Raw genomic sequence first — 14527 nt, 5'->3', positions numbered from 1 at the left:
CAGAGTTTAGCATATACGTAAGTCAACATGCCCAGAACAATGGCACTATGTGCCCACCGACCAAAATCCAGCTGATCACGCTACAAGAAGTGTGCCAGCAGCTCACTTAATGAAAACGATGTAGCTAACAGGACCAGAATTCCTCCGGAAACCAGAACACAGGTTCCCTGATCACTCGTTTGATCTTGTAGAACCCGACGCCGATTCAGTGGGTGTTCAATCCACCCCATTCCTCACACATGGAAGGATCATGGGAGCGCATGATCGGGATGGCTCGCCGAATTCTTGACGCCATGCTAATAGAAACCAGGCCAACTCGGCTCACCCATGAAGTCTTAACCACACTTCTGGCAGAAGTGGTAGCCATCCTAAATGCAAGACCACTAGTTCCAGTGTCATCCGACCCTGAGTCGCCTCTGATCCTAACCCCAGCCATGCTTTTAACACAAAAGACTATTAACACAAAAGACTACTTAGATTCCTGTGCCACACGGAAACTTTGACGGCAAGGAGCTCCACAAGCGTTAGTGGAAACAAGTCCAACCTCTTGCCAACTACTTTTGGAGTCATTGGAAAAAAGAGTATTTGTTTATTTATTTATTTATTTTGGACTTTTATATACCGACATTCATGTGAAAATTACATATCATATCGGTTTACAGAGAAAGCACAACAGTTGCAAGGAACATTACATAGAACAGGGTATCATGGAACTGGGAGCAAAGGATAAAAATACAAAAAACATAAGGTAACTAATAACAGCGGAAAAAAGTGTAAGCTACATGATGATTGGGATGTCTCTTAAGCAATATCTAATCCCGAGAGACATATGAAATAACTAAGCCAAGGAAGAAAAGCCTAAAAGAAGAACAGCTAGAATGTTCATTTCTAGGTACTAAAACAATGCGATTAAATAAACGATGATAATAAGTACTAAGAAAGACAGAATGTAGATACAGTCCAAACCAGTATCGAAGCAAATGGCAATCCAACAAACCCAACATCCGAGAAGGTGACCTCATCCTTCTCAAAAACAGCCAAACCCAACGCAACAGCTGGCCCCTGGGACTCGTCATCAAGACTTACCCCAGAAACGACGGACGTGTTCGCAAGATTGAAGTAAAGACTGTAAACCGAGGGACAACCAAATTTTTCTACAGGCCCATCAATGTCTGCCACCTTCGCGGCTGGAGCCACCGCCGCCGTCTCTTCATCTCGCGGCTGGAGGCCGCAAGCCCTGGCCTGGATTGGCAGCTGGAGCTGCCCTTGGGGCCTCCTGCAGCGGCTGGAGCCGCTGCCATCATCGGGGCCTGTCTCCAGGACCAGTCCTGCGTCTGCATCATCAACATCGGTGCAAGACCGCTGTCCACGGGCCTGCAGAGCTTCCTTGCTCCCTCTAGGCGCGCAGCCGCGCCTCTCTTCTACATTTAAAGGGCCCATGGCCGGATATGCCCTGGGCCCCACCTTGAGACTGTTTACTGCTTCAGCCCTATAAAAGGGCTATTCCTGCATTTCCTCGCTGCCTTGCATCGGATTACTTTGTTTCTGGAAGCCCCTGCTGTCCAGTGCTCTGACAGGTCCTTTGTCTTCTCTGTGGAGCTCCTCGTCTCGTCACGTCTGTGTCATGCCATGTCTTCATTGCCTGAGGTCCCCGTCCAGGTGTCCTGGTGTCCCTTCTCCTGATGTATTGCTTCCTGGTGTTCCAGCCCTCCTTGGTGTTTGTTCTTGCTCTGGAGCCTTCTGTTCTGCCGGTCGTGGATCTCCAGGTGACGCTTCTCCATCTTGGGAGATGCCGGCAGTGGACTGATGTCCTGTGCCCCTGAGCCGTCTTGTCCTTCTAGATGACATCGGCTTCGTCGTCGAAGTCCCGCCTCGACTGGATCCTCTCCTGCGCTCGTCCCGCTCTCCTCGTGGTCCGTGACCAGCCCCCTTGGGCTGTGTAGGGCGTGTAGTGGGACAGGGTGGTCCACGACCAGCCCATTGGGTCCGCCCGTGAAGGTGGGCTGAGTAGGGCGTCCTGAGAGACAGTGCCAATGTCTTCCTTCCCAGCTTCTCGTCTCGGCTCTGATGCCGTTGCATCAGCCTTGGTGTCATGTCTTCAACAGCCTTGGTGTCATGTCTTCGTGTCAAGGTCTCCATCTGCCCTCATCCTCAGGCCGGCCTGCTGCTCCATGCCGATCCAAGCGGCAGGTCTGAAAGGGCTGGGAACGGTCGGAGAACCGTTCACCTACCAACATCATCTTGTTGTTGGCACTGGGAGCTTGCAGGCCCGGCAGAGGGTAAGACCGTGTCTCGGCCATCCTGGGACATGTCGCCAACCCTCGGTTCGGTCCTGGATCCGTCTGGGGTCGGGCTGAGGCCCAAGGGCACACTAAAACACCCCCCACATAAAATCTTATCAATGTTTTACACTTAACCTGACAATGCTTATGTTTTATCCTATTTTCTTCAGATGGATCCTTCTTCCAATTTTTGAAGGATGTTTTTTTGGCTAAAATAGCCTCTTTCACCTCACCTTTTAATCATGACGGTAGTCGTTTTGCCTTCCTTCCACCTTTCTTAATGTGTGGAATACATATGGACTGCACCTCTAGGATTGTATTTTTAAACAATGTCCATGCCTGTTGAACACTTTTAACCTTTGCAGCTGCACCTTTCAGTTTTTTTCTATTTTCCTCATTTTATCAAAGTTTCCCTTTTGAAAGTTTAGTGTTTGAGCTGCAGATTTACTTATTGTCCCCCTTCCAGTTATTAATTTAAAATCGATCATGTTATGATCACTGTTGCCAAGTGGCCCCACCACTGTTACCTCTCTCACTAAATCCTGCTTAGAGCCCTCATGTTCGAGTTCTCCTTTGGCCCGATACACTTGTAGTACTTTTTGGTCTTATCAGCCCAGTTTAGTATTCTGGCTATTACCGGGCTTGGCTTGGTAAAATTATCTTTAAATACACCTACCCGATGAACTCATTCACAAATAATGGGGGCCTCCGAGATATCCAACCCCAACGTGGCTGGCAGCCATTTTTCAATCAGTTCCGGTAGGTCTTTCTCTGAAACAGTTTCTTTGATACCTAACCGAAGATTGTTCCTGCGATTTCTGTTTTTTTGATCTTCTGTGCAATTAAAAAGTTCGGCATTCTCTTTTTGTATAGTCAAAAGCTGGTTGTCTACTAGGGTTGGGTGGTCTTATGCCAACACACGCTGCTCAACTTTATGCAAACGCTGTGTTTGGCTTTCCAAACCGTCCTTGATTTCTTCTATTGTCGATTGTATTTTTTAAAGCCTTTTTTCTAAGGCAGCCGATATGCTTTTAGATATGGTATGAGCAACATCCTCAGAGACTATTTCCACCATTCTGTCATTGTCTGCCTTTGGGGAGGGTGCTGCCATTTTGTGCTCCAAGAGATGACTCTTCTCCCATGTTGTGCATGCCGTTTTGCTGGTCATAACGTTGCTTTTTAATGACAAAAGAGTCCATCCGCTGCTCCACAGCCTTCTGTCCACAATCCTGCTTTTAGTAAAGGGGAAAGCCCGCTTCCAGCGCGAAAAAGAGAGGGGGGGGGGGGGGGTGTCCGCACGGCTTCTACCTTTAACATCTGATCAGGCTTCCGCCACAACCGGAAGAGCCACAATGGATGATTTTAATGATACAAACACACTAACTTCTGCTTATTAGCTGCCTTACTGACTATTAAAAGCACAAACACACAAACACACTAAATAATATACCCCAATAATTTATTCTCCCCAATACTTTAAAAAATATTTCTCAAGCAAAATTTACTGATTCCTTTCAGCCACCAGCAAGGTGATACCCTCCTCTCATTGCTCCTACTGTTTTGCCAACATCTATCTTGTGACATGGGCAAATAATAATATAAATCACGCCAGTTGTTCAACATGTAGTTGAAAACTTTAGAGAAAAAACCCTGTTTGTGTCAGGATGTCGGAAAGATGAAATTGAGAGAGAATGCATGCAAACAGAACAATTACCACATGGAAAGTTTCCCGGTGTCATGGACTCTAATGGGTGCGGGGCACGTAATTCCGAGTGCACCAAAATGACCCTTAAGTTTTTTCCCCGATGATAGGTGAATCTCAGTGGGACATTAAAAACTTTGTGTACTGAAAGCAACGACCAATGGCGGCAGATAACAGTGCTGATATCTTTAACCTGCGCTGAGAACAGTAAAATGCAGTTAAGACAGTCCGAGGAGGAACACGATTGGGGGAGAAACAATCCCGATAAATGTACAAAGCCCTCTTCAATGCTTTTTTTTTAGTATTTGCCTCTTTCAGAAAACCATGCCATCATCTGCTTAGCTTGAACAATAAACTGTTCCTTGGAGGAGAAGAGCCACCGTAACCAGAGGAATTGTCCAACAGGAATGTTGGACTTTAATGAGTACGGATGATGGCTACTGATAGATAACAGGGTATTTCAATCAGTATCCTTACAGAACAGGGAGGTTGTAAACCCTTCAGAGCTGTATGAAATCAAAATGTCAAGAAAAGAGATTTCAACACGGTGTAAACAAAAGTTAAATTGTAAGTTCTTGTTGCAGTTATTGAACCAATCCAGAAAAAGGAAGAATTGAATATCCGTCCCCAGCCAAATAAGGAAAATATCATCAATATATCTCAGCCAAGTTGTTATCTAATGAAAGAAGGGTGAGGGTGTTACAGTTTTGGCTGCAGTGCAACCGCCTCACCACCAGGGGTCCCTCTAGTGCTGGCTTTCCGGACAGGCCCAGTCCATCTTATCTGTCCACTCTGTGCTCTGGGTGTGTCCTTATAACCCTGCCTGACAGTTGCCTCTGTGCTTCGGCATCGAGCTCACCTGGGCTCCCTGCTCTAGCCTTGCGCGGCCTTCGGGCCTTGCCTTGCCCTGCGCGGCCTTCGGGCCTTGCCTTGCCTTGCGCGGCCTTCGGGCCTCCTTCCTCGCTGTTCTCACCTGGCCTACGGGCCTTCTGACCTGCCTGCTCTGCTTACGGTGTGTGGCCTACGGGCTTTCTGTGTATGTGTGGCCTATGGGCCTTCCGACCTGCTTGCCCTGACTACAGTGTGTGGCCTACGGGCCTTCTGTGTATGTGTGGCCTACGGGCCTTCTGACCTGCCTGCTCTGCTTACGGTGTGTGGCCTACGGGCCTTCTGTGTATGTGTGGCCCATGGGCCTTCTGACCTGCTTGCCCTGACTACGGTGTGTGGCCTACGGGCCTTCTGTGTATGTGTGGCCTACGGGCCTTCTGACCTGCCTGCTCTGCTTATGGTGTGTGGCCTACGGGCCTTCTGTGTGTGTGTGGCCTACGGGCCTTCTGACCTGCCCTGCTCTGCTTATGGTGTGTGGCCTACGGGCCTTCTGTCTGTGTGTGTGGAGCCTACGGGCCTTCTGACCTGCCTTGCCCCGCTTATGGTGTGTGTCCTACGGGCCTTCTGTGTGTGTGTGGCCTACGGGCCTTCTGACCTGCCTTGCCCTGCTTACTGTGCCCTGACCCAGCCTGAACTTAGACTCTGCTCATTGCCGCCTGCCCTGACCCAGCCTGAACTTAGACTCTGCTCATTGCCGCCTGCCCCGACCCAGCCTGAACTTAGACTCTGCTCATTGCCGCCTGCCCTGACCCAGCCTGAACTTAGACTCTGCTCCTTGCCGCCTGCTCTGACCCAGCCTGAACTAGACACTGCTTATTGCTGCCTGCCTTGACCCAGCCTGGAACCAGACACTGTTTCTAGCTTCCTGTCTCTCTCCACCTGGAGCCACCCTGCTGGGTGGTGTTCACGCCTCCTGACCGGAGCCCAAGCGTAACAGAGGGATAGACTAATTCTTCTTCAAAGAATTCAACGTAAAGGCATGTCAGGCTTGGGGTCATTGTAGCACCCATGGCTGTCCCCTTTATCTGTTGATGGAATCTTTGGTCAAACTGAAAAAAAAAGTTTGTTAGAGCCAGGTGTGTTAGATCCAACAAAAAACTCGTGGGAACACAAATGTCACCAGACCGACGATCCAAAACATCCTGTAAAACAGAAAGAGCATCCTCCTGGGGGATGTTAGAATACAAAGACACAATGTCTAATGTAACCAAGAAAAATGGTTCATTAGAGATCTCTAAATCCCGAAGGATAGATATTGAGTGTCCAGAATCCCGGACATATGAGCGAATCAGGGGAATGAAAGGTTATAAAAAATGATCAACAAATTTTAAGAGTGGCTCTAAAAGGGAGCCAATTCTGGAAACAATCAGGTGCCCAGGAGGATTATGAAGGGATTTATGGATCTTTGGTAGGATATAGAAGGTAGGAATAATGGGGAACTCAACACAAACTGAGCCCCATGGGGGGTGATATATCCAGAAATCTCCCCCTTCTGTACAATATCCTTAATGTCCTGCTGTAACAGGGATGTAGGGTCGGAGGAAAGCAAGGTGTAAAATTCAGTGTCCTCTAGTTTTCGTATCGCTTCAGCTAAATAGGAATGTCGGTCAAGGATGACTATACCTCCCCCTTTATCTGCTGGCTTTATAACGATGGTGGAGTCCGATGCTAGAGAATGAAGAGCACATATTCAAAAGCCATTTAGACGGATAACAGGAAAGTTATTTGTCTAAATGGCTTAACCGCATATTTAAAAGGCTTATCCAGCTAAATTGTAGCCAGATAAGTCGGGGGTGTTCCTGGGGCAGGAGGTAGGCATTCCGGGGAGAAGCAGAAATAGCTGGTTAAGTTAACGTGCCATAGGGCAGGTCTATATTTAGCCAGATACCACATATCCAGCTAACTCTAAATTATCCGGGTATATTCAGCAACGCGGCTACACCACTGAATATCCCGGTTAAGTTAGCTGGATATGTGTATCCGGCTAACTTAACTAGCTGCCCAGCGGCTGAATATTTACCCCTATATTTTTAGCTCAGAATGGCCTTTTTCTTGTAAAATCTGAATAATCTTTAATTGTGTGGGGAGAGTGTGACTAGAGGGGGGATGACACCTAGTGGTTAGATTGGGGGCCCAAGACTGCAGGGTTCTGAAGGGAGCCCTGGTGCATGGCCCCCAGCCCAGAACTGACACTGCGATGATTGGATTAATGAAAGTTGAGGTGAAAAAAAGATCCCCGGGAATCATGAATGAAGGCTCCTGGCACCAGGATCTCTCTACTGGTTTTGACTGAATTGGAAGCCCAAAGGAGCCGGAGGAAACTGCTGGGTGAAAATAAGACTCAAAGGCCCTTCCATTTGACAGTCTCCCAGCTCGTGCTGTTGTGTTTTGTGTTCAGGATGAGGGCTCACTTTTTCGCTTGGCCATAGGTGCTACATGATCTGGCTATGGCTCTGCGTGTGGCTGTAGCGTCCGGTTGTCCATGCAGAACACGCCAAACATACTCAGTTGCTTGGTGACAACTGCTAAACTGATAACTAGACAAGTCTTTCTTTCTTTCTTTCTTTAAGTGTTTTATATATCGTCATTCTATGTGAGAATCAGTAGCTCATAAAGGTGTACAGGTTTGATACTCATAAACGATGAAATACAGTGGGAGGCATTCACACATACAGGTAGTAAACTAGGTAAGAATTTAGAGGTAAGGTCGCTTTTCAAAGGGTGTCCTTATTACTTATTCCAATTCCTCATGGGAATTGTAGTCTAAAAATCTCAAATCCGGTCCCCAACTGACACGTCTACAAGGCACTACGTTTCCCATAACACTGTCTTAATTCCTTTGGCGCGTCGGCGCCGTACGTTGTATTCTGGGACTTGTAGTGGGGGCCCTGCTGTGTCATAGTTGAGCGTCGTGTTGTAACTGTAGGCTGAAGACTACATGTCCCAAGAGGCGCAGCGGTGGCGGGCGGCTGATGCCGGGAGCTGAGCGAGCTCTGCTCACTGTCGGGTGAAGATGGTGGAGCTGGCAGCGTGGTCCTTCCTTCTGCAGAGAGTCGGCGTCAGAAGCGGCGTGTGCGGCACTCCCGGGTCCCGGGCCTTTCCTCCGAGTACAGGCGGTGGGCCGGATTCCTGATAGCGAAACCGTCGTCATGCCCCGGGCACGCAAGGGGAACTCTCAGAAGAAGGGCAGCCGCGGTGAGTCTCTGCGGCGACCGCGGGTAGGGAGCCCGATTCGGAGAGCCTGGTGTAGGCCGGGAGCGAGGAAGGACCCAGGCTGGGAAAATCTCTCCTTCTAAAGCTTAAACTTTTCACCCCACTCTATTCTGGGGTTTGTAGTCGAGAGGTGAAGGCCTGGATCGCCTGCTCTGGTTAAAATGGTGGGAAGAGAGCGCCTCGAAATAAATGTGTGATCCTGGATAATCTTCCTGTTGGCCATTGATCGATCAGTTAGTTGACACCCAATCATTCAAGAATAATATGTAGATTTGATATGTCGATATGCCTAGCTTAGTACAAGATGATCAGTACACAGCTGTTCCTATCCCAGAAAGTTTACAAGGGGTTTTAAGTTTCGTACTAAGGTCACAGAGTAAATGGAAATTAGAGGAAATGAAAACGTTTCCATGGTCCTCTGCTCTATTCACCAGACTATAATTCCGAAATCAGAAGTAATATTTCTACAGTCAAGCTGGGGAAAGAATACTTTACTGCTTCCTGACCTTTCCTTAAGGGATTCCTTAGCGCACTAAACTATCATGGGATTTTGCAATGTAAGAGATAAGAGCAGAAAGCCACATACCCGGAAGCTCTAGGTAAAACCGCTTACTGTGTGACCTTTAACAATTCACTACTTCTCCCTGTGCTAAATATAGATAGTACTTTTTGGTGCAGGAGATATTGAATGTATTTATTTCACAACATTAAATCTAGCTCAAACTGAGACAATTAAAATTTCAGTATATCATGAAACCAACCACATTCTGGTATCTTGAGGAAATGCAAGGATGTAACGCTCTTTTTAGAGATTAGAGTGTCATTGTTTGATTTATATTCCGCTTTTCAGGCGCTTCAAAGCGGATTACATTCAGGTATAGTAGGTATTTATTTCCCTGTCCTCAGAGACTTGCTGACTATGGTACATGTGAAGCAGGAACTGCTGCCTGCACTTTTCTGTCCTTCCAATGTGCTGTAACCTGTCAGCTGGGTAGAAGTATTGGTGCTCTCCAGCTGTCTTTGCCCTGGCATTGGGCTGTATCTTATAGTCTGAGGCTCTTTAAGCAGCTTCAAAAGGGGTAGGTAGGGTGCCAGAGTTTTTCTGTCCCATGCTACTACCCAGGTTATTGGCATTTGGCTTCAGTGAATCTTGTGAGGTTCTGGAGAAGGGCGCAGGTGTTGGAAAGTTGCTCTTTGAGTTATGTGTAACTAGTTTGTAGCTGATAACTATATTCCTATCTTGCTAAGGCCGAAGTCCAGTGGTGAAACAGCATGGACTTGTCTTATTTTGTAATTGTTGTATTGCAATGCCTTATGTCTGTATTTTGGTTTTCAACCTTTTTTCTCTGTTGTGACCCCACTTGTTGCTATGGTAACAGGGTCCTTGAGGCAGGAGCTGCTGCAGCTACAGGTTTCGACCAAAGCCAACCAGCTGAAAGGTACGGTCTTCCTGCTGCCTGTCTCAGCATGGCTTGGTGTGACTTCATGCCACTGTCTCTTGTTCTCATGTTTCCATTTATTCCCAGGCTGCATGGCATGCTTTCCTGTCTCTGATGCTGGAAGAAGTCCTTGTATTTGTAAGTGGGGGCGGACCTCAGGGCTGGAATGGATTTCCAGTCTGTAGGCACTGTTCCTGATTCAAAGGTGTATTACAATTCAAAGATTTCTTTTAACTCATGGGGGAATTTTGTCCTGTCCCTTTGTGTTACATGGGAATATTCTCACTGCAAAGGTGTAGTTTGGAGCTTCTTACATGTTCACATGTGGAATTGAGCCTTAAATATTTGCAAGGTGGGAGGGGGGGACATGAAATGGAATGGATGAATAAAATGGCTAAAAATGTTTCAGCTTGTTCCCTCTGGGGAAAAAGGACAGAACCTATTCTAGTTCCTGGAATATGGAGGGGGAGTTCTCAGAGGACAAGCAGGATGTCAGTCCTTGCACATAGGGGTGACATCAGATGGGGCCTGGCGCAGGAGTTTGATTTCAGAGGCTCTAATAACTTTGAGAGTGCCGTACCTCCACATGTTGACACGGGGCACCTTTAGTCTCATCTTTTCAGGGGAGCCCACCAGTTGCGATCCTTCTCTCTCGCCTGCTTTTAGAAAGTTATTTTTTTGTTTCCCAAGAGTGCAGGAAGTTTTTGTTCTTGCTTTGACCTCTTGGTGAAATACCTCCAGAATCCTAAATCCGGCCCATCAGTATTGACATCAATATCGAGGAACCCAGGAGCTGCACTGATCGCTAGCAATGCATCAACATCGACAAGGCATTGATACCCTTAGTCATTGAGCACCAGAGAGAACTGAGGAGACAAACTGTCTTATGCCTCCTCCCACCTGAAGAAAGCAACAGATTCAGCCTTTTCACTATCGGCATTGTGGAGCTCCAATGACATGCAGTGGGCCAAGGCCAAGAAGGTCTCTGTTAATGCACAATGCTGGGAGTGGAGATATTCTGGCGAAACCTTGAATTCTCCAGAACATCCCATGCTTTCCTGGGAATTGCGTTGGTCTCCGAGGTCCAGGTGCCAGCTACCGAAACACCTTTGGTATCCCAGGAAGACTTGTTCTCTCCTCCTGCCTTCCAGTTTATATTGGCATTAGCAGTTTTTGAGGATGAGCTGGATAGGAAATTCCAGGAGGCCCTAGATTGGAAGATGCAGAGCATCCTTGCACCAGCATATACTGCATTGATGTCACTATAGACTGACGACCAGCCCTTGTTGGAGTCTTTGTTGGCACCCAATGGAATGACCCTGATGCTGGTTCCTGGAGAAAAATCAATATCTGCTACCAGCGCACCAATGTTAATCTCCAGCCCATTAGGGGAGGAAGCTTCTCCAAGATGTAAGAGTTTGTTGGGGTCTAGACCCCAACAAACAACTGCTGATTTCTTTGATGCCTTGTCTGCTAGCCAGGTGAGGTCCGAGCCCATGTCCATAGCATACCCAGTTGAGCTTTGAATACTCTTGGGGCTATGGATCTGAGAACTTCTCTGATCAGGAGGGGCTAACAGGTCTTCCTGACAACACCTCTCCTCCGCAAGAGGAGATAGCAAACTGGATTTTCCACGTGGGGCTCATCCATGGTAGGTATGTTTGCATCCCCTTTGAACAGAGCAGTCTGGTTGTTCTGCGCCATAAGAGGAACTCGAGGCAAACTAATCTCAGATGCTTTTGCCCTTGAATTGGGGTCAGGGTATGCATATCCTTAAGTTGTTGTAGTGGCAAAGACTTTCTTGAAACTCTGAAGAGATCGGGGACTATGATTCTCATAGCTCTCTTTTGGCCGAGACCAATTTGGTTTCCTGTCCTTCAGGAGTCTAAGCTAAATTATGAACTGAAGGAGCCCCTCATGGATGTGTGGATGTACAGCATGCTGCACAGGCCCAGTAAGGCATGCTCAATTTCGAAGTCAAACGTCTGTGCCAGGCTCCATCTGATGATGATGCTGCATGTGTGAGGACGGCCATCCTCCAAGAACACCTGTTTGTAGGTAAGATGTGTCTCTCCCTGTCCATGTAATTTGAAAGGGTTATTGACTTTTAGATGTGTCCTATTAGGTTCTGTAAGCATAACCTTGGGCTTCCTCATTCCTCTTCCATGCTTTTTCCCCCCACATCTGCAATGGTTTCCATTGATGGTTTGGCTAGAATTGCACCAGCCTTAGAAGTATGTGTGTCCCCTATACCAAGTGCTGTCGCCCCCTCCTCCACATTTCCCCTCTTGGCTGTCTTTCTCTTGAAATCTGTGCCGTGTGGATTTTTGTTTTTAGCACTTTATAACACGGGCTGGAGCAGTGCTAATGCAGTGATTCAGACTTTGCCTGGAGGCACGATATCTTTGGCAAAACTCTACCCTTCAGTTACAAATTTAGGAGGAATATTAACCATGCTTCTGGAATTTATCCCATTACAAAGGCCCTGAATCCAATGAGACTAAAGTCATTCTCAAGAGGGTAATGTTGAAAAAAGTATGACACAATCCATGTATTTCATTGGTTTTCATTACCTTGCTATAATTCTAGAAATGTTTTAATAAAGTACAGAATTCTGTACAAAAATAGTGGTAGGATTGGTGCTTAGTTTATTTGCTCCTCAGATGAAGATTAAAGATAATTGTAGCTGGACTTAAAAATAATATTTGACAGTTCCCAAACCTATCCTGGGGGAACCCCCAGCCAGTCAGCTTTTCAGGCTATCCGTGATGAATATGCATGAGAGAGATTTGCTGATCTGATGTTGCAAATCTGATGAATTGCAGTGGCATAGCTCTTAAGTGTGGATCTCAGTACTGGAATAGCAGGTGGTGCTGAAGGGCAGCTCTGAGGCCCCCTGCCAAGAATAGAAGTGGCACATTGGTGTCCTTTTCCACAGTGGGTAGGAACTGCAGCAGTTAGTGCCACTTACTTGTCCTTGCTTTAAGTAGCCTGGCAGCCATCTTGCCATGCTGCCAGCAATAGACTCCTTTTTGCCTTCCCTGCTGGTTCTGCTGATGGGATGAGCTCTCCTGCTCAGATGTGAAGACAACCTGGTACAGATGTCTGCTTAACCCCAGGGAGTGTCTGTACATCTCCCTGAGCCCATCTCCCACTAGAACTGGCACTGATTTCAACAGCCCCTCATTTCTGGGTGGGCATCCAGACATGACAGGGTAGTGCTAACCTACTCTAAACTTGAATCTATATATATCTGCAGTGGCAGAAAGGAATGGAGGGTGATCTCTGAGTATGCTGCTATCAGAGATTTTCTACTGGAAATATCAGATTGGTTTCGCATTCTTACATGCCTGTTAATGTTACAATGTAAACCGAACTGATTTGTATCTTTGCTACATGAACTTCGGTATATAAAAATGCTAAATAAATAAATAAGAGTTGAGAATTTAATCTGCTTTTAGATTCGATTTGTTTTGCTGTGATTCAGGAGGTTAACCTGCAGCTTTTCAGTTAGCATGTTCACCTGTTAAATCCCTTCCTTCCTGATGCAAAGAAATTGATTGGAGTAAATTTCAACAAGAGCACTTTATCTGGGTCTGAAAACGTTCCCCCTTTCTTTGGGTAAAAGTGCATGGTGGGGATCAGCAGTGCATGTACTTCTACTCCGTGAAAGTGGTGTTAAGTCAGGGGCAACTCACGTAGTATTGCATTTTCAAAATTGCACATATTGAACCTGATATTGAGAGCCCACTTAGTGCTAGATAGCTGGATAAGTAGGACTTATTTGGCTACGTGGTGGCTATTGAATATCCGGCTGGGTTCAGTGGATGCCACTTAACCAGATAAGTCATGCCTGCTCAATAGCAGGTCTAAATTTATCCAGATATAACTTAACCGTTTATATTCAGCAGCCTAGCAGTGCCATTGAATATCCCTTCCAAGTAATCTGGATAAATAATATCTGGATAGCTGGATATCTTTTGAATATTGGGACCATTACTGTGAAGGGAAAAAGCAGCTACAGAAATCAGAGAGACGTTATCTCCCCAGATATTCTTTCCCCTCAGAAGTTTTCAAAGAGAGAGTATTCTATTTGATTTATTACCACTAAATCAGATAAGATCTGCTCATGGCAGTGTACAGCAAAATAGATAAAAATAAGTAAAGCAATTAAACATTTAAAAAAAAGTTTAAAATAAACATTTAAAAATCCTATTCCCCTTAACTCAAATCTCCTGCTCAGGATGATTGTTTAACCTAAATCTAGCACAGTTCCCTTTGAGAGCTGGTGCAAAGTCTGTGGGTAAAAGCAGCCGTGGACTCGGAATCTCAGCAGGTAATTTCAAATATTTCCCCTTAAATGAGCAGCTAATTAATATTGCACCAGATCTGATCATCCCCTGGTCCATAGTTCTTTAGATCTCATGTCCTAGCTGAGTTGTTTGTGCGATTGGATCTTAAGGGCAGGGAATCCCATTCCCCAAGACAGGTATATCTCTGTCCACATTAACCCATTCCCAAAATGGACAGGGCAGCAGACCCCACTTCACCCCTATCCACATTCCACATATCCATGGTACTGCCTAAACCATATCCCCACTTTCTACAGAAAATCTGGAAAGGCTGAGCTTCTAGCCCCTGATCCTAGATATCTTACTCTCTCCCATGCTTCCTCCTGCTTTTTTCAGTGCTGACTGTGAGCTCTAAGAATTTAAAGCTGCATTAAGGGGTGGAGTTTTTTTTTTTTAAACAATATTGCTCAGCAGTTATCTTTCAGGCTATGTGCTGTGGGATATTTTTGTCTGTTTCTTTCAGGATCTCCATCTTTTGAGTGAATATTCTAAAGTGATACGAGCATACCCTCTTGGCACTTTCATTAAGAGCGTTTTCTCTTTCTGAAGATCTGAGAAAGGCATACTGTGGTTCTTTGCAGAAGGAGGGAGGCAGAGAGAGGTACAGAGCTGTTCACTGGCTCTCTTTTATCAGAGAAGAAATTCGAGAGG

The 14527-nt window shown here is 46.4% G+C and overlaps 1 protein-coding gene across 3 annotated transcripts in view; it reads left to right on the top strand.

The window, feature by feature from the left end:
* Nucleotides 1-7785: 7785 nt before the first annotated feature.
* Nucleotides 7786-14527, top strand: part of IFRD2 (interferon related developmental regulator 2) — a 98260-nt gene continuing 91518 nt past the window's right edge. The window contains exons 1-2 of one of the 3 annotated variants that reach the window (XM_029599588.1): nucleotides 7786-8067; nucleotides 9465-9524. In XM_029599588.1, coding sequence (XP_029455448.1) covers nucleotides 8022-8067; nucleotides 9465-9524 — 106 coding nt within the window. In that variant the 5' untranslated portion in view covers nucleotides 7786-8021. The remainder of the gene's footprint in view (nucleotides 8068-9464; nucleotides 9525-14527) is intronic. The other 2 variants (XM_029599586.1, XM_029599587.1) reach the window with 2 other exon arrangements.

This window comes from Rhinatrema bivittatum, chromosome 4 (genome assembly GCF_901001135.1).
Source record: "Rhinatrema bivittatum chromosome 4, aRhiBiv1.1, whole genome shotgun sequence".
In the NCBI taxonomy this organism is placed as follows: Eukaryota; Metazoa; Chordata; class Amphibia; order Gymnophiona; family Rhinatrematidae; genus Rhinatrema; species Rhinatrema bivittatum.
The sequence above is the reverse complement of the archived record's forward strand: the minus strand, read 5'-3'. Positions and strand labels throughout refer to the sequence as shown.